The sequence below is a fragment of the Natrix helvetica genome, assembly GCF_964273705.1.
Source record: "Natrix helvetica genome assembly, chromosome: 1".
Lineage (NCBI taxonomy): Eukaryota > Metazoa > Chordata > Lepidosauria > Squamata > Natricidae > Natrix > Natrix helvetica.
The window spans coordinates 72,693,937-72,720,646 of NC_138548.1; the positions used below are offsets into that span (position 1 = coordinate 72,693,937).

A 26,710-nucleotide genomic window follows, 5' to 3' on the forward strand; every position below is an offset into this window, starting at 1 on the left:
CTTTTTCCTTTTACATTTTTTTCTTTTCATGATGACAGTGGTGAGGCTGTGCCTCCCCTGCCTCCCCTGATTGCATGTCACTGATTAGGATATAGTTTTCTGCTTTATTATTTATTTCCTTAGCAGTCTTTTGATTATCTAGGTGTCTTAGCTCTTTTATTGTCTCTTTTGAATGTTTGTCTCATTTACACACCATCTGTGTTCATTACCAATGTGATAGTAATGAACCATCCTAGACTAAGCTAAATCCAAAAATTCTAGGGAATTCCTCAAAGTTTGGCACTCAGACACATCAGCCATCAATAGACACATAGAGATAGATCAGATTTTTTGCAGAATTCAAAAGAGACAATAAATAAGCTATAATGTAACTAAAAGATCAGAACACACCCTTTTCAGCAGCCAACAACAACTAGATAAGCACATAAGAACACAACAGTCAATCAGACAAATAATGGTTTTGGTTTGGAGTTGATTGTCTAATAATGTATCCAAATATAGGAAACCAAATTTCTTCCAACAGGGATAGAAGCTCAAACAGTAACAATTGTTCCCAAATTTCTCCCCCTCGGTGATAAGAAATAAATAAAATGCAAATGTGTATTTAATTTCCCTCCTATTTTTTTATCTAGGTAGATTCCTTTTTTTTTTTTAAGAAAAGGAATATCACATTTTAAAGCTTTTTTTAAGCTTTTGGATTTTGTCTGAAGCTTTTATAGAAATGCCTTAACTTCCTTTTAAATAATTGTATGAAAAGATGCTGTAAAGCAAAAACATAAAACATATTCAAATCAATATCCTAAATGCGGGCCAATGAAAAAGAGGGCAGTGATCAAACAGGGAATGATACTATTAAAATATTTAGCTTTTGCAATTACAGGAGTCATCCACAGTCAGTTGAGTTTTGCTAGTGGCTATCTTTGCTTCGGAATGCAGGAAAATGCTGTCCATATTTTCATTTCTGATGTGAACTATATAAATTACTGAGGCAAAACACAGGCTGATAGAAAGGGAGGGAATAAGGAAGGTGAGATACAGTGAGATATATTGATGGAGATATGCAGACTTGAGGTCTGAAATTTATGGTCAGGAGAGAAGCTGAATTGTAAAAAAGCAGTGTCTCCATCTCCCCAAAGTGGTCCAGCAAGATATTACCATCAATGGTATTCAAAGCCACCAAGATCTCCAAGAGCATCAGCAGAAACAAATCTTAGCAGATTGTCCATCAGAGACTGGAATCTACTTCCCACAGAATAAAATGAAAGACTAGCGTCCCAAAACAACCAGTTACACCACCACCCAAAAAAAATTAAATATCAGCTCAGATCTCACTCTAAAAAGAATAAAAGCAGAACAAAAGACAAAATTACCGGCCTCAAACCCACCTATCCCCAAATATCTTTTTAAACTACAGAAACAAGAACAATGAATAGAAACATAGCTTGATAAGTCAAGTCATGCTGCACCATTCTTTAATAATGGCAGCACTAAAGACCACTTTTAATGAAAACTACCCAAAATTCACAATCCAACCCTCACAAATGCCATAATATAAAATATCTAAAGCATAAAGAATATATCTCCTTGATAAATATTTTTTCAAAGGCATTGAACTATTCTCCTTTACTATTTCAGTGTATCAAACCCCCAATATATTTCACTATTCTTTTGCTTCAAAAAAATCATTTTGTAAAATATTCTGAATATGGGCATCTTATACACATGAACATCTAAATCAATCCAGCCTAATTTTTTGTCAGTTCAGAGTATCAGAAAACAAAACAATTTAATAAACGCAACCCAAAGTCTTGATTATAATGCAGAAAGTTTATGACTCCAACAACTTTCCCTTCTCCTTCCTTCCTTCCTTCCTTCCTTTCCTTCCTTCCTTCCTCCCTTCCTCCCTCCCTCCCTCCCTCCCTCCCATCTGCCCTGCATCTATTCATTTTAATGCCCTTCTTCCTTCTTCGTTCTCCCTCCACTACATCCCCCAGCTTTTCCAGCCATTTTTTTCCTCCTTCTTACACAATCCTTCCATCACTGGTATTGCACATTCCCCACTTAACTTTCATCTCCACCCACTCTTCCTTTTACCATTCACACACTAAGATGTGATGTGCTAGTTTTAATGGACCTTTCAGGAAGAATGGCTCATCCAATTAAAATGAGCCATTCCAGCTTTCTGGAAAAGCTGTTCAGAGAACATTAAATTTATGCCAAAATGCACCTGTCAGTTAGGATGTTATCATTCAATCACGTTGAGCCGCTCTGCATGCTGTGAATCCCTATCATTAAAGTTTAAGTCTGGAATTGTGTCTGCCCTTGAACAGGCATAGAAGATTTGTTGGATTATTGCTATAAGATGCTAACTTGGCTGTCTGTCTGAAAAATGAAAATGACTGTCAATGAAGGCAGCATGTTCTAAGCTAATCCCCCAAAGGAATTTTTGTTCCCATGGGAAATGATCAAGACTTGAAGAATCCCTATAATTTTGGCCAAATGAGTCCTAGTTTTTTTATGATGCTGCCATTCAAAAGGGTGTTAAGCATTTTAGTCTCTCACAAACATTTACCATGAGAATCACAATCCTAAAATAAGTCCCTGGTGAACTGCCAGATAATGTATATGCATTTACATTACTGTAAAAAGTTTGAGGAATGTTTAGGAAGAATCCAAGTGAAGAGAAAAGGATGCTTTAAAGTGGATAATTGAATGATTGAAACAAGTCTTTGTATGAAGTGACTTATCACGCTAGTATCCTATCTTACTGAGTTATACGTTGACTACAGGAGTCAATGACACTGCAAAAAAGACACTGGCAGATATAATATGAACTTGCTCCTCTATTATGCCATTGTGATTGAATGTATTAGATTTCAGGAAGAATAATTTTGTTTAACATTGTGATTACAGGTGGCAAGAAAGGTTGCAAAATGGAACAAAGTTCATTCAACAAATGTCTCACTTAGCAACAGAAATTTTGAGCTCAATTGTAGTCCTAAATCAAGGACTACTTGTACTAGACTTAAGCAGGTTTTAAACTAACAAGAGCAACAGCAATACCGGTAGTATTTTTTTTAAATTATAGCAATAGCACTTAGATACCTCTTCACAGTGCTTTACAGCCCTCTCTAAGTGGTTTACAGTCAGCATATTGCCCCCAACAATCTGGGCCCTCATTTTACTGACCTTGGATGGATGGAAGTCTGAGTCAACCTTGAGCCAGTCAGAATCGAAGTGCTGGCACTTGGCAGAATTAACCTGCAATATTGCATTCTAACCATTGCAACAGCATGGCTCAACTTATTTTGATTTTATTTTGCATTAGGAAGCATAACTAGAAGTTTTCTTCAAATATAGTCTTAAGCTTCACATAGGATTTCCATTATTTGCACTCCTGCACATGTACTTTCTGGTACCAGAAAGTACAGTTGCATTTTGAAAAAAGCACCATTGGGACAGTGGTGAAATTCAGGTTTTTTTACTACCCGGTTCTGTGGGCATGGCTTGGTGGGCATGGCAGGGGAAGGACTGCAAAATCCCCATCCCACTCCTGGGGGAAGGATATTGCAAAATCTCCGTTCCCAATCAACTCTGGGGCACCCAGAGGTGATATTTGCCAGTTCTCCAAACTACTCAAAATTTCTGCTACTGGTTCTCCATAACCTGTCAGAACCTGCCAAATTTCACTCCTGCTTTGGGACTAAATGAAATTCAGCCATCATCAAGAGTTTGTTTGTTTTCCAACCTATGTTTCCTATGTCCAAGCCTTGTCCACCTATACTCTTATTCTACTGTCTGCAATTAGCTGCCCCATGGGTCATGACTTCATACATACACACGTGCTTTCAGGACCCATCACCTCTCCACATGCTACGCTTTATCTTCCTGACGGACATCACTAAAAGTGGAAAAGCTTTTCTTTGAAACAAGATAGTTGGTGCTAGGAATATATGCTCCTAACCAACGCCAAGAAAGTTTTTATAAGATGCTCCATTTAAAAATTTTAGACTGGAACTTTAAGAGTATTCTAATAATGGGAGACTGGAATGGAGTGATTTCTCCAAAGATAGATAAGAGTACAAAGACGAAATTCACTACCAAATTACCAAAGGCTTTTTTTGATTTACAAGACGATTTGAAATTAAAAGATGTTTGGAGGACGCAACATCTAAATGAGATGGATTTTTCTTTCTACTCAGATAGACATAAATCCTTTTCAAGGATTGATTTCTTTTTGTTAACACCGGATCTACTTCCTAAAGCCAAGAAATCCAAGATTTTCGCCAGGACACTTAGCGATCATAGTCCGGTGTGGTTACAAATTGAATTAGGGATGAGGCCAAGAAGGTCTTGGAGAGTAAATGAAAATTTATTTAGATATGAAAAAAATGTTGATGAACTTAAAAAACACATGAAGGAATTTTTCAGTTTTAACATGAATAAGGGCACTCCCATTGAAATAGTTTGGGATGCAAGTAAAGCTTATATGCGTGGGGTCCTGATACATATGAACTTTAAACATAAACAAATTAGACAGAAAAGGAGAATGGAATTGGAAGATGAAATAAAACGCAAGGAACAGCTGCTTATAACAAACCCGAATGACCAGGCGCTCCAGATGGCACTAAAGCTGTTGAAAGATCAATTTCAGATGCTTATAGCAGAACAAACAGCAACTAATTTACAATTTGCTAAACATAACACCTTTGCCAACGCTAATAAACCTGGTAGATGGTTAGCATATACTTTGAGAAGGAATATGAATGACAGAATAATTGATAAAATTGAGTTTCGAGGGAAGATGGTATATCAACAAGAGTTGATTAAAAAATCATTTGTGGACTATTATACTAAGCTATATGTACAGGATAATATACAGAACAAGTTAATAGATGATTTTTTGGAAGGAAAAAGGGTTGCCAAAATTTCTGTGCTTCAAAAGGCAAATTTGGAACGTCTTATAACCGCTGATGAGATCACTTTAGTTATAAATCAACTTAAATTAGCTAAGGCTCCAGGGACTGATGGTTTGACTGCAATGTATTATAAAACTTTACAACTGGAAATGATTGAATATCTTACACAACTATTTTGTAATATACAACAAGGAGGTAAAATACCTCCCTCATGGAAAGCGGCTTTTATCTCATTGATACCTAAAGATAAAGAGGGCCCTAAGAAACCAGAGGATTACAGGCCGATATCTCTTCTGAACACAGATTATAAAATATTTGCTAAGGTACTAGCCAACAGATTGATGCCGGTTATTCAAGAGATTATTCATCATGATCAAGTAGGATTTATTGAAGGCAGACATATGAAGGAGAATGTAAGGCAACTCATAGATTTAATTGACTATCTTGATAGGAATAAGCAGATCTCTGCAGTGCTGGTTTTCTTGGATGCAGAGAAGGCCTTCGATCGAGTGAATTGGAACTTTCTAACCAAGACTTTGGAAAAGATGGATATGGGACCACGATTGCGGCAGGCGATTGGAGCAATTTATCAGCAACAAAATGCACAACTTATTATTAATGGAAATTTGTCAACAACTTTCGAGATACAAAAAGGCACAAGACAAGGTTGCCCATTATCCCCATTGTTATTTATTTTAACTTTGGAAGTCTTGTTGAATGCAATTCGGGACTCAAAATCCTTAGATGGCATAGCTATCAGGCAAAAGGAATACAGAACTAGAGCATTCGCCGATGATCTGGTTGTTACCCTTTCACATCCTTTGAAATCAATAATCCAGATGAAAAATATCATAATAGAATTTGGCATGGTGTCTGGGTTTAGACTAAATCAAAACAAAACGAAAATGATGGTTAAAAACATGACAGAGGCTCAAAGAAAGAGACTTGTAAGTTTAGCAGGTTTTGAAATAGTTTCTAAAGTTAAATATTTAGGAATACAAATTTCAGAATCAAATACAAAACTTTTCTCAAATAACTATGAAGTGTTGTGGCAAAAGATACAGAAAGATCTTGAAGCATGGAAAAAGTTACAATTGTCTTTGCTTGGAAGGATCTCAGCAGTTAAAATGAACATTCTACCTAGATTTATCTTTCTATTCCAGATGATTCCGGTGCTTAAGTCAGATAAAACCTTGTTAAATTGGCAAACAACATTAAATAAATTTGTTTGGAAGGAGAAAAAAACGAGAGTAAAGATGAAGATTATGCAAGATACACGTGAAAGAGGCGGCCTCAGACTCCCAAACCTTCGATTATATTATGAAGCTGCGGTATTAACGCATGTAGCAGATTGGTTTGGGAAAACAAAAATGGAATTGCTGAATATAGAAGGCCATGATCTTGTTCTGGGATGGCATGCATATCTTTTTTATGAAGACAGGGTGGATAAAGTGTTTAACAACCATGTTCTCCGAAGTGCCTTGATGAGAATATGGAAGAAGCACCGGACCAATTGGGATTATAAAATACCGCTTTGGTTGGATCTTGCAGATACCATGGGGATTATGAATATTAAGTCACTCGGGGGTTGTTTACATAAAGATGTGCTTATTGCTGATGGGGGCGAATGGAAGTTAAAAACTTTGGAACAGCTGTTGGAAGAAGGAATTACTTTAAATTGGTTACATTACATACAGCTACAGAAGAGATGGGAAGAAGATCGTAGGGTCGGTTTTATGGATAAAGAAGTGGAACTGATTAAGCAGATAAAAGAGACTGGTCCAAAACAAGTTAAAAGAATATATAATGTACTGTTAGAAAGAGATTCAGAAAGTGAATTGGTTAAGGATTGTATGATTAAATGGGCTCAGAATTTTGGTGAAGTGGTTATGTTGGAAACGTGGGAAAAAATATGGGTTCAGAATGTTAAATTTACACAGTCACAGAATTTAAGGGAGAATTTTTATAAAATGTTTTACAGATGGTATTTAGATCCTAAAAAATTATCATGCATGTACCCAAATGTTCAGCCAAAATGTTGGAGATGCGGGTGATTAGATGCTACCTTTTTTCATGTATGGTGGACTTGTAACAAGGTTAAAGCTTTTTGGATAAAAATATGGTGGGTTATGCAGAATGTATTTAAGAAAAGAATACAATTCATTCCGCAAATGTTTTTATTGGGTATAGCTAAGGATTTTACCAAAGGGGAAACAAAATTGGCCTTGTATATGGTCACAGCAGCTAGGTTGTTGATTGCGCAACATTGGAAAAAAGATTTTTTACCGACAATTGATCAATGGATTCAGAAGGTGGCGGGGTTCGCTGAAATGGCAAAAATTTCAGCTTTCTTAAAAGCTCAGAAACAGGAGGATTACACACAGGAATGGGCAAAATGGATTGATTATATACAGAATAAATACCAGACTAGGAGTTATTATGTAGCCTTTAGGTAAGAATGTTTAGACCGATAGATGATCAGAGTAAATAGTATATGGGATGTTTGGAATTGTTAGAGTGGTATACAGCGGAAGTCAGGGGGGTGGGTTTGTGTGGGAGGTGGGGGAGGGTTAGGGTGGAGGGTGGGGTAATATATATGTATGAATAAATTAGAAGATGGGATTAATGAAACATTGTTATGCTAGGAGAAATTTATATTAAGAGTTATAGATGTTAAATTAGCTTAGAAAAAGGGATCAATGTGTTATTATTAATCTAAGAGAAATTTATATTGTGTTTGTTGGGAGGAGAGGGGTTACGAGTAATCTATTTTAAGATGGGGGGAGAGGAGGGGGCAAAGTATTTGGTATAATATTTGAAAGTGAATTTTTGTGGGGGGGTTGGGGGGGTATAGTATTTGTATGAGATTTATATTGTATGGCGGGGAGGTGTGAAAAGGGGGGGGAAATTGTTTGTACAAAACTCTTTTAATAAAAAAAAATCTTTTCCTGGTCAAGCAACACATATAAAACAGTGGTCAGCAAGAGGAGGGTCAACCATGAAGCAGACCCGACCGGGGCCATCTTGCAGCTTCAGTGTTGCCACACTGGAGCTGAGGGATAGAGAGGGGGGATTTGAGATAGCTGGGACTTTGTAGCCAAAATAAAATACTTTCCCTTGGGAACCAAGGACATTCGCACACCTGGTCGCCGAAAGGAGGAGTGATGTCACCAGGCAACCAGACACATTCTTGTTATTGGACCATGTGACTGATTGTTTTGGGAATGTGACAAACTTTTACTTTTAATTAGGTGAAAACCATGGGAAGAGTCGGTTTTCACCAGATCTGTGCCAATATGATATATACAATAAAGCTATTCTTTGAGGAAAAAAAAAAAAGAAACAAGATAGTTGGTGAATAGACAGATAGATTGTGTTGTTTGGCTTCACTCTTGATTATTTGTACAGTACAGGCTTACAACAAAAGCACATATTATTGCAACAAAGTTTTATCCCCCTGTAGCAGTGGTGGGCTTCAAAATTTTTTAGAACCTCTTCTGTAGGTGTGGTCTGCTTTGTGGGAGTGGCTTGCTGGCCATGTGACCAGGTGGGAGTGGTTTGCCAGCCATGTGACTGGGTGGGAGTGGCTTGCCAGCCATGTGACTGGGTGAGCGTGGCTAACTTGTAAAATGTGGTGAAACTCACTTAACAACGCTCTTGCTTAGCAACCAAAATGTTGGCTCAGAAACTCTGGCATTTGAAGCACACAAGTCTTAAAGCTGTCTAGTTACAAGACCCTTGCACCCCTAACCCTTTAGAAAAAAAACCCAGGGGTGTTCAAACTTGACAGCTTTAAGACTTGTGGACTTCAACTCCCAGAATTCCTCCTCTCGCTCTTCATCTTGATGATGTGCAGACGGGTGGGGGGGAGGGAGCTGGAACCAGTTCTAAACGGCACTGTAGATTTGTGGAACCTCTTCTATAGAAGAGGTTAGAACTGGCAGGAACCCACCCCTGCCCTATAGGAACATGCAGGGTCAGGGTCATTAAAAAAAACTATAGAATACCAAAGAATACCAAGTCAATTCATGTATGAAGACTGGGATCATATGACACATTCGTATTTTAACTAGTTTACAAAATAACAAAGACTGGGTTCACATACTTTGTAGAGCCATAATATGATTTCTTTGGTTTTGGACCAGCATGTTGAATCTAGACAGTTCTGGCTCATAGGTGGTCCTCAAGTTACAACAGTTCATTTAATGACCATTCGAAGTTATAATAGCACTGAAAAAAGTGACCTATGATTGTTTTTCGCACGATTGTTGCAGGAACCTCAGGATCCCATGATCAAAATTCAGACACTTGGCAACTGATCTCAGTATCACAGTTGCAGTGTCCCTGTGTCATGCCACCACCTTTCGTGACCTTCTGACAAGAAATTGTGGGCTCAATTGTGGTCTTACGTTGGGGTCGATCTCTGTTCAATAAACCAGAGTTAAACGGCACAGCTTCAGTGTGATGGGTGGGCATTGGTAATAAAATATCATAGTTTTCTAAATATATACAATGCACTTCTGTACTCTCCTGTTCTATTCAAATTAAGATTCACACCAGCCAGTCCCAGAACTCGTCTCTCACTATCGTGCTTCAACCCATTCTCTCTGCTACAGTCAGGAGGGTTTGTGCAGATAGAATTACAAGGTTTAGAATAGAATAGAGCTGGAAGGGACCTTGGAGATCTTCTAATCCAGCCTCCCTCTCTCCCCCCTCCCCCTCGCAGGCCCTCTGGAGGCCAGAAACGCCCCATTTTCTGACTTCCGTAGGGCCGTTTTTAGCCCTCCGGAGGCTTCCCGGAAAACAGCTGAAAATGAAGGCCGAAAATGAAGGCTGAAATCAGCTAGCCAGCGCATGCATGTGCATTGGAGCTGACAGGGCAATGCCTTGTGCGCCCTAAGAAATGTCACCGCATGCCACCTGTGCCATGCATGCCATAGGTTCGCCATCAGGGGTCTAGACTCTTCTTAAAAACATCCAGTGTCAGGACACCTTTTTTCAAGGAGAAATTGCTGCTGATTCAGAAAGACCTCCAAGGTCCCACAATGCTGACCTTAACTAGGTCTAATTCAAATTGCCTACACAGCTATTGGAACAAACAGAAGAGAGTAGCTCAGGGTTGAAATGATGTGTCCTTGGTGATATCTGATCTTGGTTGTTTTCTTGCATTTCATTACCAAACTAGGTAACATCATCAGTCCTGGAATCACAGGAACATCCAGTTCCCAACTTCTTTACTTTAGTAATATAGCTGGATAGTATTGCATAGTGCAGGTGCCAAAATCATGTGCCAAAAGCAGAAACAACATGCCCCAAGGTGTATGGCACCATGGCAAACATTTGAGAAATGCTATCTTTTGCTTTTTATTTTTAGGAAGGAATTCCCTTTGGCACAAAACTGAAGAGGCAGAACAGGATACTTGGTGACTTGCCAATAGTTGAGCACAAAATGACTGCAAAGAAATACATTATCAAAACACCTATAACATTCTAGTACCTTTAACAGAACAGGCCACCCATTAAGGCATTTCCAGCTTGTAGATAACCATCTAGGATTCTGCCCAGGGAGATACTCATTTTCCACAAAATCTAGTTGGATTAAAGTTTGCATCACTTGCAAAATGTCATAGGAAAATAAAGCACCCACTTATGGGAGGTACTTTTGGCTCCTGTAAAATAGCTCTGTCAGCAACTGAGAAGTTCTCCGCCCATAATTGCCTGGGTGTGTATGCCCCCCCAAAAATCCTGCTAAAGATATTGTCACAGGATGATCTATTTGGGGGGTGGGGGGAACGACTTTTCTCCTTTAAAAATGTTTATTGTTTAAATGTTTACATTAAACCTTTAGCTTCTTGTTGCATTAGATTAGCATATGAATAGGCAGTGTATAGGAAGAATACAAGAAAAGTAGACACAAATTAATGCATATTTAATACTGCTACTATTAAAATTGCATCTGCACAATCTTACTTATACAGTTGGCTTGCGTCTGCCATTACTGCAAAAACCCCAAATGTTAAAATGTCTTAGAAAAGTATCCGCTCCATACATCCTCTCAACTACTTAAGCCTTTTGGTACTTAATCATCCAGCTCTAATCAAATCTAATTATACTGTATGTGTGTGCACCTGTGTGGCTAGGTGTATCATTTTCTCTTTTTCTTGAATTTCTTTCTCATCATGGCCATAGTGAGAGCTTTTGTAATGGTATCCTTGTTGTTGATAATATTGTAACAGTTTAATTGCAGCAATCTATCAAACTGTATTGGCTCATAGGTGAGGTTCGTGGAACTGTAAGGACTATCTTCTGTGTATAGTTGGAAGTCACCAAAAGACTTTTCCTCTTCAGTCTCACGTTTTATTCCTTGAACAAGAGAAGAAAAAGTGAGTAGTTTGCCTAGATTTGCCACTAAATCACAATTACTTGTGTTCACTCTGAAGAAGGTTGAAAAATAGCAGTGAAGAACGTTGCAAGATTCTAAAGGTCTTTTAGAAAAAGGAATGCATTACACACACTTGCATACATGGCTGAACATAGAGAGTCAAAAAGTCAAGATGTTGACTGTATAATCACAGCCCTGTTTTTTTCTTATAATTACGCCCCATGTATAACAAGGGGCAAACCTTCAGAGTTGTATTTGCCAATCCTAACCTTTTTACATCTATCATGGAGTCCTTGCATAAACACACAAACTTGTACAAACATATGTATAGATACAGTATACACCAACACCCCATTAAATAACATGGAACTGAATTTGCACATTCTGTGAAAAAAGATAAAGAAAACCTAACTGGTTTTCTTTATCTTTTTTCACAGAATGTGCAAATTCATACTGTATTCCATGTACTTTTCAAAACATGAAAACAACACAAAATAATCTTGCATTTTTAGTTCCATCTTATTTTTTATGTATAAAAGTGTTGTTTTTATTTATAAATATATTAGAATGACTGAAAACTAATTTATAATGCTGTACGGCATTTTAATATCTGTAACTAATCAATGTAATTTAATACATCAATAAATTGGACACTCCATGCTTTTAGTAAACAGGAAATAATTGTCCCATTCACTGCCATTTTGTTCCTTCTATGTCTTGCAAGACAATACAAAGCTATTAACACTTTTAAACTTGAGCTCAAAAGACTCATGAGAATACTGTGCACCATTGAATAAATCTACCAGAGTTCTTACTCAAGGCACAAATCACCAGGCTCAAATTATCATACTTCTAATATACCATGCAAAGATGTAGCTCTCTGGAAAAGCCTCTAATGCCAAAAAAGATGGAAGAAAACAGAAAAAAAAACAATGATCAACAGCAAGATGGATGAGTTCAGTTACAGTAGCAATGAGTGCACCATAAAGATCAGGTTATACCATCATAGTGAATATCTATTTATGTGGATGCTATGAATCAAAAATGACTTAAAGGTACATAATCAATCAATCTACAGGATCATACAGAATTGTGCAAGAAATGGGTTTCCTGGGGAGATTCTATGGAAGTAAAAATTGGACTTTGAAAAATCAGGACAGAGTATTGATACTTTTGAACATTGGTGCTAGGGTTAGGGTTAGGGTAGAACACCAGAAATGGTGAAGAAAACAAACACAGAGCACAGAACAAATCTAGAGTTCTCACTCAAGGCCCACATGACCAAGCTAAAATTATCCTATTTTAGACATATTATTCAAAGTCCCAACTTTTCTAGGGGGGGAAAAAGAGAACAACTAATAGCAAAGTGGGTGGCTAATTATAGCAGTGATGAGTGCACCATTGGAAGACTTGACCTGGCAGTGCACCATTGGAAGACTTGACCTATCAATTTCTGAAGCCATCATGATTTGACACCAACTTGATGGCATATACTCAATCAATCCATCAATCACTGCATTGCTTACCTGGTGCTTTGTATTTTTTAAATGTTTCGTTCACCAAGGGGAAATGAAGGATAATGGGGGCCCTGGGATCTGTAGCACTCAAAAACATGTAACACTCCTTTGGTTGCTTTTTGTCACTATCAGTCACAGCAATGTGTGGGAAAGGGATGCCTCTTTCTTCACAATATCTCTGTGCTTGATGCAAGACCTGATATGAGACAAGGAAAAGTTCCAAATATATACCAAATTGAAAATCAGCTATGCTGATATTTTGAAAATGAACACAATTGAGATTTAACCCATTAGAATATCTTAGCAGTATAGTTTCCAATACAATACACTTTCAGCTGGTGGCAGAAATAATTTATTCTGTTGAACCAGTGCTGCCTTAAACAAGTATTTGTAACTGCCACCATTATTTGAGAAAGCAAACTCAGATAATGAGCATGAGCAGAAAAAGCTGCCAAAGAGATCATTTCCAAGGTAAGACTGAGAACGAACGGAGAACTCTTCACCAAATGAACTAGATATCCCACCCACCCCCATGCTCTAGTGTTGACTCAATCTGACACTTTAGCATGAGTGGTGCAATCTTGGCGTAGTGCAATCCCAAGCAGTGAATATCAGTTAGTCCATAACTTTTCATATGAGAGAAATTTGAGCATGATGGCTAATACCCTAAAAAAAGAAAAGATTCAAAAATAACAGAAACCAATGCAGAGTTCTTTCTTTAGGAAACACACCAGTTGCAGGGAACACAAGTGGTCTTCAGTCAATGACTATTCATTCAGCTACCATGCCATAGTGCTGAACAAGTGGTTTTTAACAATCAGCCATCAGAGTCCCCGCAGTCAAGTGATTGCCATCTGTAACCTTCTTTGCCTAGAGCTGGGGTCTTCAACCATAGCAACTTTAAGCCTGGTGGACTTCAACTCCCAGAATTCCCCAGCCAGCTTTGCTCCTCCGGGCTTAAAGTTGCCAAGGTTGCAGATCCCTGGCTTAGAGTGCTGGAACTGCCATCGCTATGCAATGCAATTCCACGACATTGCATTCTACATTGTTACTTAACAATGGCAATTCCAGTCCCAATTGCCATTAACTGAGGACTGTCTGTGTGATGAAAGATGTTAGGCATGGTGGAACCTGGCATAGCAGTTAACCCTGAAGGGGATGGGCAGTTCAAAAATGTGAAAAAAATGAAGAAATAAATAAACCAAATATCACTCTATGGTGTGATACAGTAGCAAAAAAAGGCTAACGCAATTTTGAACTGCAAAATATAGTTCCAAAATAACAAGCCATATTATTCCACTATATTTCAGACTCCTGCTTAATTCATCAAGGGCACAACACTTTAATAATAATACAGAAAATCTGGGGAATTTAGGATACTCAAAAGAGTCTAAAAGCTTTGACAGTTGAAGGAACTGAGAAAGTTTAGAAGACAGAAAGGAAATCTAATAGCAATTTTTTAAAAGGATTATCATACAGGAAGGCAGATTCTGACTGATAACAGAAGGTACACATGAACTACCATGAAAGGCATGGGTTCTCTTGCTTATTCCTACCATGAACAGATTATTAGACTACGTACCCCTGGGCCGCGGCCCACTACCAGTCCATGGCATTTAGAATTGGGCCACACAAGTGGCTGGGCAGAATATGCGTGCAGCTCAATTTGCACAAGTGGCAGGCCAACGGGACTCACACTCATGCTGCCAGCCCACCACTTGCACAAATTGAGCTGTGCACATGCATACTGGCCCACCACTCACATTCACACAATCCAGTTCTTAATTAGCTTAATTAGCCCTTCCCAACTCTTATAATTCTATTAAAGTTATCCCAAATTGAAACTATTGTAAGACCTAACTGGCCAAGTTAAAGCAACTTTAATAAAGTTTTAATAAAACGTTAAAAGAAGAAAGCCATAACTCAGTGGATATGTGCTTTGTACATATAAAGTCTCATGCTCAATCCTTGGCCTCACAAATTAATTAATAAATATTGTATTTGTCATTGCACTTGGGTTATTCAAGCATTGACCCAGAAATTATTAGTAGTCCAGTAATAAAGCATTGTCATAAACTAGAACTAAGGACCAATATTCACATATGGTATAGCAGATTCAGAAGATCCTAAGCCATTACTTTCAAGTTTATTTATAATGCTCACTTCAAAAGGAGCTTGCCAAGAATAATTAAATGAGAAGATCACATCTACGTCTCTCTCTGGCTGAAGCACCAATGGAAAGGGGGAATTGATAGCAAATCCTCCATCTACTAGATGCAGACTGCTTTCTTGGGGTGTCAGTTGATTAGGTACAGCATCCAGATGTGTCCCTGAAATATCCCAAAAACCATTATTATTGAAACAGATTCGCCAAAGGTTAACTTAAAAAGAAAATCAATATGCTGTGTGTTCATAAGAAAAACAAAAACTGTTTGCTTGGAAACAATAAGAATTGTATTGCCCTGATGTTACACTGCTCCTTGATAAATTGAGGTTATTAGGTTTCTCAACCAGTATCCAGAGATTAATCACAGCTTTGCTGAGTTGCAGTTTAGCTAGTGGGAGGTACTTATCTCTGTTTTTTTAGCCAGCGGAGCCAGTGGTGTCCAAAGACATCATGCAGCCACATGACGATATGCCAAGTTGCACAGAATGCTGTTACCTCCCCACAAAAAAGGTACCTATTTATCTACTCACATTTGCATGCTTTTGAACAGCTGGGTTGGCAAGAGGCAGTTAATAGCTCAGCCCTTGGGCATGCTTCAACCAAATTAGAATCTTTAATCTAGAATGAAGTCATATTGACAGTTGATTTCCAAATGGCCTTCTCTGGCCTGGGAATCACTGATCTACATCTCAATCTTCAAAGCAACCCCTTACCTATTTCATATCTTCCTCCCTCCTCTGGAACACTCAGTTGCTTTTCCTACCCTGGGCTGTCTTAACGCATGGGCCTGATGGGCAATTCCCCATGGGCCCCACGAGCATAGGGCCCCCCTAATAATCTGTGTATGTTAACTCTTCAATGCACCTTGTATCATATAAATACAGCAACTGTATGGCTTGCAGAGTATTATTGTATTTTTCAAGTCTTGTGTATTGTTCAAATGGTTATCATGTTGCATAAGTTGTTTTTAATGTTTCAACACTGATTTTGTTGGAAGTGCAAATAAAATAAATATATATTTAATTTTATCAACCATTTTCATTTTTGTCCACGTGAATAGTTGTCATAGGGGCCCCAGTACACTGCTTTGCCCATAATGCTGTTAAGGCTGCTCTGTTCCCATCCCCTCCTCCCTCCTCTTTCCTCTTCCATCCCTTACCAGGAACTTCCTCCATTTCTGAACTATTCCCATATCCAAACTCACAGCTTCCATTTCCTTTTCTTCCTTGTTTGGATTTCCACCTGTTTCGTAATTCTCCACTCCTTTTCTTCTTGATTAGAATCTACTAGAATTCAAGGGATTTTTCCCTTTCTAGTATTTCATCAGCAACCCACAGGTAGATTGTACTGACTGTGGTGATTGTAAACCTCTTCCCCCTTACATCAAAAGAACCAGTTCAATAATAAAATGCCTTGATTTGTCTATAAATAGATTTCCTTTCGGGAGAGGGGGCGGTCTATAAGCACTAAGAAATAAATAATAATAAATAATAGAAAATAGAATTCATCAGAATTCTTGCATTGACGCTACTTCAGTTCACTCTACCCAGAGCAGAATGAAGTTAAACTTCTTTAGATGCTGTCTTACAATTTTTACTATAATGGTCACAGAATAGAAACTGCCTTACTTGCTCTTATAAAGCAGCATAAACTTGGGTAGCATCCAATGGTGAAATTCAAAAATTTTCCCTACCGGTTCTGTGGGCGTGGCTTGGCAGGTGTGACTTGGTGGTCAGATGACTGGGTGGACATGGCTTGGTGGGCATATGATCGGGTTAGCGTGGCTTGGTGGGCATGTGACCGGGTGGGCGTGGCTGCACAACTGACTCACACGCAATGCAAAAGCAGCTGGACCTCACACAAAATGGCCCCTGCAAGAAGCAGGAACCTCACAGACAATCAGGCACAGCTGATTGACGCACAGCTGACCGGTGGTAAAAAATGCTTTAAAAAGTAAAAAAGTTCCAACAATTGAGAGGCATAGTTGATGGTCGCACAGCTGATTGTTGGAACTTTTTTTTTTACTTTACAATCATTTTTTTACTACCGGTTTTGGCGAACGATAGCATTTTTTACTATTGGTTCAGATGAACCGGCCCGAACCGGTAGTATTTCACCCCTGGTAGCATCTATTTCATATCTGAAATTCTGTGACCCAAAATTCAGTTATTTGCAGCCAAAGTTCTTATGCACAGCATTACCTTTCCATGCTACAAATTCTTGATCATTCACATAGTTCCGATGCAGATGCAGGCCTTGAAGAAAGTTAAAATTTTCCCCTGTGGTGATTCGTGATTTAACTAAATTGCTAAATAAATGTGTAAAGACTCCTCCTGGCATGATACCTTGAGACTGCTTCAGTGAAGGGTCAAGAGATTGAGAACCCAACAGTTCATCTGCAAGACAAAAAGCTGCATAGTTGAAGTACCTCCGTTACGTTATTCCATTATACAGCCAACTTAATCACTTGTGTATAGAATAAAGCACATTATTGTGGTTTATGTAGTTTATGGTGGTATATAAACAACATTAACTTGAAACTGTGCCAGCTGCATAGACCTAACCTTACTGAGTCAAAGTTAATGAAAAAGAGATGCTAAGAAGTTATACTAGAAGTTTGTATGTTATTTCAAGAAAACATGGCCCTTTTTTCAAGAATCTCAGAAAAAAAAGTTCAGTTAATATTTTCAAGCAGTATATACAAGACTGAAAGCGTATACGAATTTAAATGAACAGTAAGAAATCTAACTGTAGAAAAGTTATTCCAAGCAATCTCCTTTCTGCATTCATCACTTTTTATGGAAACAATTTTTTACTTGTAAAACAAATGGTTTCTAATACTATTTTTCTTATCAAAGACCATCTGTAAAGATAGAATAGATCAGGGGTGGGCTTCAAAAATTTTAGCAAGGGGTTCTCTGTCCGTTTCCTGGGTGGGCATGGCCTAATCAGCCTCCTGCACCACCGAGGGGGGCGTTTTTTCCCTCTTCAGGTTTTGGAGGCTTTCCTTGAGCCTCCGGGAGGGTGAAAATGGCCTCCCCAGGCTCCAGAGGTCATGTGGAGGGTGGAAACGGGCCCAAACTTCAGGCAGGCCCATTTTCTGCCCTCCCCAAGCCTCTGCGCATGCCCTGCACTTACCTGTATCCAAAACAGGCTGCATGGAGACTCCTGGGAGGGGTGGATGGGTGGGGCCAATCAGGATTGGGATTTGGGGATTCTCCAAACTGCACAGAATCTTAGCTAGAGGTTCTCCCAAATCCCTGTGAACCCCCAGCAGCCCACCCCTGGAATAGGTGCATAATGTGTTTTGACAGGAAGTACTAGAAGGTAACAATCTTGAAGTAACCTTCAAGGTTCTCTGCATCTCATTAATTTTCACACCTCACATCCACATTATATGGGAAATGTTTAATATATGTATGTTATTATATCAGTCTCATGCTGATCACACTCTAGTTCAAAAATGGTGGTGCCCTTGAAATAAGATTATGTTATGTTTATCTATACCAGGCAGGCAAACTATTGCTATTTTTTCTTTCAAAATCATAGAATTCCGTTAGAAAAAATATTCCCATTAGATTTAAAAAGTTACATTTACGTAAATATTGGATTATTTCTGGAATTCAAAATAATTGCTTTATGCAAGCAGTTTCTATAGATGCTTTTTAAAATATTGCAGGAATGTAATGCATTTATAATGCATGCTCTTAGTCAGTGGTGGGATTCAAATAATTTAACAACAATTTAACATTAGGGTTCTCTGCCCTAATCACCAGTGGGTGACTCAGTAGTCATGTGATTGTGTGGGCGTGACCAACTCAACATCACTCAGATCGATGGGCGCTTTGCCTTAGTTGTTACAATGTAATAAGGGTTAACCAGAGAGGCAGTTTCTGTAAGCAGGGCAATAAAGATTAGGCTAGAAACAACACCAGAATGTTTCCTTCCTGCCTTCCTTGCAGGATTAGCCCTGTAAAGTGGAAAAAAACAAAGTAAGTTTTCTTCCAACAACCAGTTCTCCAAACTGCTTAGAAGGTTAACAACCAGTTCTCCCAAATAGGTGCGATCTGGATGAATCTTTCCACTGCTCTTAGTTCTAGTGTTGTTTATAATTGTTCTAGAGATCCATTTTCCGGTATATTTTGAATAAAGGACTTTTACCCTGAATAGCTTTTGATTGTGATAGGAACAAACACCAAATGTTTACAGGAACAGCTTCCCCGTATATTATAGAAACACAGGAAAGGCTCCTGTAGCAGAAAATAATAATTGCAATAAGCAGTATCTGTTTGGTCAGTAAAAAGAGAGAAATACTAATTAGAAAAATGCTTCTAACACATATATTTTTTAAAATGCTGAAAATAATATCCTTTACCTACAATTCTGATGGCATCTTTCACAGATTCTGTGAATTTCAGCTGAGAAATCTCTGCATCTTCCCACATGTCATCTATATTGCCCGCAAAGGCACTGGCCCAAATTCCTGCAATAGAAGTGAAGCAAAGAGATTTTTCAGATCACTAGAATGTTTTCTGAAGATTCAACTGAGCATAATTTGTGGATCTCTGTAATCATCCCTGCACACTATCTTCAGTGAAGTCAAGAGGCAGCAAAGATTGATTCAGAGTAATGATGCCAAGACCCAACTATTATATAGGTAGTCCTCAACTTACAACCATTCGTTTAGTGACCGTTCGAAGTTACAAATTGCATTGAAAAAATGACTTACGACCATTTTTCATACTTATGGTCATTGCAGCATCCCCATGGTTACAGGATTAAAATTAGGATGCTTGGCAACTGATTCATATCTTTGACGGTTGCAGAATCTTAGAGTCGTATAATCACCATTTGTGAGCTTCTGACAAAGTAATGGGGACGTCACATTCACTTAACAATGTGTTACTAACATAACAACTGCAGTGACTCATTTAAGAACTGTGGCAAGAAAGGCCATAAAATGGGGCAAAACTCACTTAACTGTCTCATTTAGTAACAGAAATGCTGGGCTCAACTGTGGTCGTAAATCAAGGACTATCTGTATTAGAATGAGAAGAACAGTCTCTCAGTAGGTTCAAAGCTTATAAAAACTTTAAGGCACTGCATGAAGCAAATTGAGAAGATTTCCTTTGATTCATTAGTAACTTGCATGAGTTTTCATATTGTGGGCTATTTAGGGTTTACATCTCTTGACACTTGAGTACAGATGATAGCTTCAAAAATGGTAATACAGACAAAACAGGTATAGCCAAGCCATACAACACTCTTCAAAATAGAACCATTATCAGATAAGTAAGTTGAATCTGTTGCCAAGCATCCAAACTCACAATGAAAACCAAAACAAACATTATTTGAAATAAAGAAATGAATCAAGTATATCTTGATTGCATAATTTCCCTGCACTTAATAACTGTTGGAATAACACTTTGCATCAGAATCTTAGCTATAAATAATAAATTTGTGACAATTACAGACTAGCAGTTGAATCTGTTGCCAAGCATCCAAACTCACAATGAAAACCAAAACAAACATTATTTGAAATAAAGAAATGGATCAAGTATATCTTGATTGCATAATTTCCCTGCACTTAATAACTGTTGGAATAACACTTTGCATCAGAATCTTAGCTAGAAATATTAAATTTGTGACAATTACAGACTAGCAGTTGCATGATGACTGAACAGTTATTTTTGAACCCACCTGTTGGATATAGTGATTACAGCATGCAGTCTGGGTTTCTAGATCAGTAATGTTGAAGACTATTGCTGGTGAGAAGAGTGGGGAACTAAGGAATGTAGAATTTGTGTCCTTTCATATCCAAAAATAATTTAATTTAATTTAGCTACCTTATCACCAGCTTATACATCTGATCTTACCTTGGAGGAAACAGATTCTGGGCTCCTCATGTTTCTCAAGCAATAGTCCCATGAAAAATTTACTGCCATAATCTTCCGTGCGTATAAAAGCCCCATATTTATAAATACCAAATTCATAGGGTGTATATTCAACCCATTCTAAAGAAATGAATGAAAGAACATGCTCCAAGTTAGTTGCACTACTATTTTCTTGTCCAAGTCCATGTATCACGTTTCTTAGATTTATATCGCACTTTTTGTTCAGGAGCTCAAGTTCATGTATTGATACTCCTGCCACCCATTTTCCCCAAAGCAACAATTTAGAGAGTATCATTTTGCTTTGACTTCATTTCCACCTTTGATTTTCCCAATTGGAGAAAAATGACCTTTGTGTGTTTTCAGACTGCATTTGATTTTAACTACTTTGCAATCCAACTTCAGTCCTACCCTCATACCTGTAAATTCGCTGGTTTTAATATTCAACCTCACATTTTGAGCTGCATAAATAGGATACGGGTTTTGTCCCTTTATGACTGCTTTCTGTTGGTCAGATAGCTTTGTTGGATCCTTCTGAGTACAGTACAGTAAAACATCACAGTCAGTTGATGTACACTTAAATTTTCCAAGTGAAATTCTTAACAGCTTTATACTCTGCTATACCTTCCTCAATCTGGCTGTCTTCTGACAATTATGGAAGTTTCATTCCAACACTTTAGGGCAGTGTTTCTCAACCTTGGCAAGTATGCGTTGAGTGGACTTCCACTCTCAGAATTCCTCAGCCACCTTGCTAGCTGGATAATTCTGGGAACTGAAGTCCTCATTTTAAAGTTGCTAAAGTTGAGAAATACTGCATTAGGGAATGCTAAGAATGAATAATAGCACCTGCTAGAATTGAATAAATAATTACCCATTAAACCAGGGGTGTCCAAACTTGGGAACTTTAAGACTTGTGGACTTCAACTCCCAGAATTCCCCAGCCAGGGCTGGCTGGGGAATTCTGGGAGTTGAAGTCTACAAGTCTTAAAGTTCCCAAGTTTGGACACCCCTGCATAAAACAAACTCTAATTTTGGTTAACTATTAAGAATCATGTTACCACACTAAAAGTTAGTCAATAGTTCCGCCAATGTAAATTGCCTAGATTTACATCTTCTTCATCTTTGGTAGCAATTCTTATTAGTGTCTAAGATGTACCATTCCTATAGAAAATAAAATTTTTCATATTTTGATCATATAGTTTATTGGGAAACTAATATGATCTCAGCCATAATAACCTTCAAACATCACATAAATAATCCATCAACCCCATGCAGGATTAATACCTTAAAATTAAATTTTCAACACCATCCTATTAAGCAATACACAATGGCATACCCTGTTTTCCCCAAAATAAGACCTCCCCAGATAATAAGCCCAATCAGGCTTTTGAGTGCATGTGCTAAAATAAGCCCTCCCCCCAAAATAAGCCCGAAAATATTACAACACAGCAGCAGCTATGAGGTGACCATGGTCGCCACCTCCTGTACCTCAAAAATAATAAGACCCCCCAAAAAATAAGGGCAAGTGCTTACTTTGGGGGTCAAAAAAAACCAAAACCCTGTCTTATTTTCAGGGAAACATGGTTTATGTTTGGGGAAACATGGTTCATTTGTTTTCTCTGCAACTTGGGACATATTCAAAAAGTATTGTTCAATCAAGAAATTATAAGCATTGTAATTATTCAATTTATCATAATATTTTAGTAATATTTTTTTTAATCTGTGGTGCCTTTGAGTCATTGGTGAAATCTGCCAGGTACCTGAACTAGTTCAGGCAGTTTCTTGGCAAGATTTTCAGTGATTTGCCATTGCCTCTTTCTTAGGACTGAGAGATATTGTCTCCAAATCACCCAGTTGACTTTGTGCCTAAGGCAGGACTAGAACTCCCATCTCCTTTTTTTTTTACCCTACATCACTATCACCACTACTGCTACCACCACTACATCAAACTGATTCTCTCTTAGTAACAATACATTTTGGTTACTACTGAAGTATTGCATTCATTCCCAGTCTTAAAGTTAGAAACAAGCTACCTCGTAATATTGTAACTCTTCTTTCACAAATTTTGAGGTGCAGATTTTTACCTTGTTGTTTAGGATGTACTCTATGATAAGGCCCCATAAATCCACAAGGGTGGCTTTTCTTCCTGTTTTCTCCAAGGCAATTAACTCCTGAAAATAATATGCGAGTTGTTCAGCAGAAAATGCCCCAACTTTTCCACTTGTTACAATTTTCTGAGCACTGTCAACTGCATTCTGGAGACTTTTTTGTGACCAGTAGGGATCTTTGTAGAGCATACACATACACCTACCAAAATCGTAATTTTGAATTTTAGTTTAAAAAAAAACAAGATATGAAATATCTACAAATATTTCCAATATTTAATAGACAGTAAATTAATTGCTTGGGTATCAGGCATAGCTTCTCTTGCATAACATATTCCATTATGACTGGAATAAGATAACAACACCTCTGATGTTGGTGCTATACTGCAAGGAATAGAAATATATTAGGAAAAGAACTGAGCTAGGATAAATTCTAAGCTCATTTAAGCCAGTGTAGTAATAAGGAGTGTAGTTTAAACCTACTATGATAAAAAGTTCTTTTCAATGAAATAATCACTAAATTCTAGAGAATATCAAAATAATTGTTTTCTCCATATTCTTTGTATTTTAACCTTCTTTTTCCAGGTCTACACAAACCATAAGTGAAATGATCAAACACTAGTCTCTATTGTAGAATGCCAACTTCATGCCCAGTTGGATTATTTATTATGGCTTCTCAGTCACACACCTCAAAAACAAAGGCAGATTTAGGGATCCTGCTTACTGGGGACTTCTGGGAGTTGAATTCTTACATCTTAAACTTGCCAGGGTTGATAAACACTGCCTTACAATCTCATAGTTTAAAGAGGCTTCCCAGAATTGCAGAATTTCCCCCTATTTATTATAATTTTATTGTAATTCCATATAAAAGTCTTATAGGTTAAGCCAGCCCACATGACTCACTTAATAGAATAACAAAGTTAGAAGGGATCTTGCAAGTCTTCTAGTCCATTTGATTAAGCAGGAAACCTTATAACATTTCAGACAAATGGTTGTCCAATCGCTTCTTAAAATCCTCCAGTGTTGGAGCACTCATAATTTCTGGAAGCAACTTGTTCTACTGATTAATTGTTCTGTCAGGAAATTTCTCCTTGGTTCTCTCCTTGATTAGTTTCCATCCATTTCTTCTTGTCCTGCCTTCTAGTGCTTTGAAGAATAGGTTGACCCCCTCATCTTTGTGGCAGCTCCTTAGATATTGAAACACAGCTATCATGTCACCCAAGACATACTCAATTCCTGCAACCGTTCTTCATATGTTTTAGCCTCAAGTCCCCTAATCATCTTTGTTGCTCTTCTCTGCACTCTTTTTTGAGTCTCAACATCTTTTTTACATTGTGGTGATCAAAACTGGATGCAGTATTCCAAGCGTGATCTTATCAAGGCCTTATGAACCAATTAAGAAAGGATTTGTTTCTGCATGCAGTTATACCTTCTGTTTGAAGAGGGCCCTTCCTCACTTTATTATGGTGGTGTCGTGCATCTCGGCAGCATACTTACCAAGTTCAACTTTATTCTGTACACCCTTGCCAAATACAATCTCTACAGTTTCTAGTAGCTTAGAGCTACACTATGTCTAATAGGCTATGTTATAACAGTTAAGCCAATAATTAAGTGAGAGGAATCTAAGTCATCTCTTTTTATTGTAGCCATGAAGGTGTCAATATCAAACTTTGATAGCAAATTTTATCTAAACAGACATTGAACCCAGGTTGGAAGGAATAAGGATTTATGGTTACATACCATGTAGACCCTGAGATGCCACTAAAATATGTGAGGGTATCTAAGAGGCCCAGCTGTTGTAGTCCAGACAGGCTGCCATAACAACTGGTCATTGCTCTCATCCCTCCTCCAGAAGCTAATACAGCCACTATAGGAACCTAGAAAAACAGAGAAATGTTCTTAAGACAGATAAGATCCTTTCTCTTTTTTTTCATTAGATGATACATATAAAAGTAGTTTTGACTTACAATCATTCACTTAACAACCATTCAAAGTTATGACAGGGCTGAAAAAAGAGACTTGGGAGTGGTTCTTATAGTCTGTCTACTACTGTAACATCCTCAGATGATATGATCAAAATTTGGGAACTTGGCAACCAGCATAGATTTATGAGTCATTTGGATATGAGATAAGTGGCACAGACATTTTATAAATAAATAAATGATAGTTGCAGTGTATTCTGTCCCGTGATTCCAATGAGTATGTGGACACAGGCTTGGCTGTCTGCCATGACTAATTGCATAGATAAAGCCACCCCTTGGCTAGGAGATTAGAAAGTTATCTTCAAGAACCCAAGATTAAATTTACAGGATGCTTTTTCAATGGCTCGTATAATGGACTGTTGTTTCCTGCAAAGATTCCTCTCCTGTCACTCCACCTATAAACTCTTTGGGAGGGGCCACACCCTTAGCCAGCTGTCCTTACTTCCTTCTATGATGTCTTCTCCACAGCTGTTCCTTTCTCCTAACAATTCTATGCATACGCACATCAGGGACAACCTTCCTCTGTTCCTCCTCACTGCTCCCTGACTCAGATGCCACTAGGCCTTCCTAGTTCCTCCTCTGACTTCAAACACCCTCCAGAGTCTTCCTCATCCTCCAGAGCAGTCCCATAATGGTCTGAGCTGTCAAAGTCCACCAACAGCTCAGATGGCCGCTGCTGGGCCACAACACACTGTGTCAGGATCATGTGATCATTTGTGACCTTCCTAGGAGGCTTCTGAGGAGCAAATCACATGGGTATTGTGCTTCAGGCAATGAGGGAAGTCCCCACATGATTTGCTTAACAATCATGACAAAAAAGTCATAAAATCAGATGTTACTCACTTAACGACCACCTGACTTAGCAATGTAAATGTCAGTCCCCATTGTGACAAGTCAAGGACTATCTGTGTATATCTTGTCTAATGTTATCTTACAGAGAAAACAGGAACAATAAAATGAGAACAAGAAGAAAGCATTTGTCCACAGCATTTTCTGCCTTAAAAAAAATTTTTTTTGCATTGTTAAACTATCCTTGAATTCAGCTAGGATTTCTTAAGTCTCCGCTAATTTAACTGGTCAAGGAGGGATTCGGTTTCTGTTTGTGCTCCCATTGCTCCCAATGCTGCCTAAGGAATGCTGGGTGTTGAAGTCCACACATTTTAAAGTTGCCAGATTTGATAAACACTGCCTGAGCACATCAATTCCAGCTAATCAAGAAAAAATAATCAAGCTTTTTTTTTTTTCAAAATTAAACATGTACTCCATTCCTCAAGTTTAAAGTGTACCCCTAAAGAAAACAAAAATAAAGTTTTGGCTTTGTTGACTCCTGAAGGGGAGCTGATTTTAGGAAGAAAAACTAAACGAATATATTGATTAAAAAGGAGTTTTCTACCTCATGTTTCCAGGGTGGTACCCTCAGCTTTAATACCTTCTTTAGAGCATGAGAAACAATATTCCTTCTCCTTGCCAAAAATTCTTGCTCTCCTTTGGAAAGTTTAAAACCAATACGCATATCCATATCAATAGGATGGTTCCTAGAAAGGAGAAAAAAAGAATAAAAATATCCACATTCTATCCTTCCATCAAATTGACTTCAGTGTGAAAAATCAACTGCATGATATTATTCTTTGTTTTAACCAGCAGAAGCATATTTTTCCTTAAATCCATGATACCGAAAGCCAGTTAATCCCATTATTTAGACGTAATGTAAATTAAGGTAATATAAAGTCTCCTTCAAGTCAGACTC

General features: G+C 38.0%; 1 protein-coding gene across 1 annotated transcript in view; it reads right to left on the reverse strand.

Annotated features, from left to right (window-relative positions):
* Positions 1 to 11,064: 11,064 nt before the first annotated feature.
* Positions 11,065 to 26,710, reverse strand: part of LOC309387233 (cytosolic phospholipase A2 zeta-like) — a gene marked incomplete at both ends in the record, with an annotated part of 28,167 nt that continues 12,521 nt past the window's right edge. The window contains 10 exons of the mRNA XM_081943591.1: positions 11,065 to 11,282; positions 12,828 to 13,014; positions 14,982 to 15,148; positions 17,187 to 17,381; positions 19,361 to 19,468; positions 20,862 to 20,999; positions 21,296 to 21,410; positions 22,961 to 23,183; positions 24,722 to 24,858; positions 26,393 to 26,498. Of these exons, the coding sequence (XP_081799717.1) occupies positions 11,065 to 11,282; positions 12,828 to 13,014; positions 14,982 to 15,148; positions 17,187 to 17,381; positions 19,361 to 19,468; positions 20,862 to 20,999; positions 21,296 to 21,410; positions 22,961 to 23,183; positions 24,722 to 24,858; positions 26,393 to 26,498 (1,594 nt within the window). The remainder of the gene's footprint in view (positions 11,283 to 12,827; positions 13,015 to 14,981; positions 15,149 to 17,186; positions 17,382 to 19,360; positions 19,469 to 20,861; positions 21,000 to 21,295; positions 21,411 to 22,960; positions 23,184 to 24,721; positions 24,859 to 26,392; positions 26,499 to 26,710) is intronic.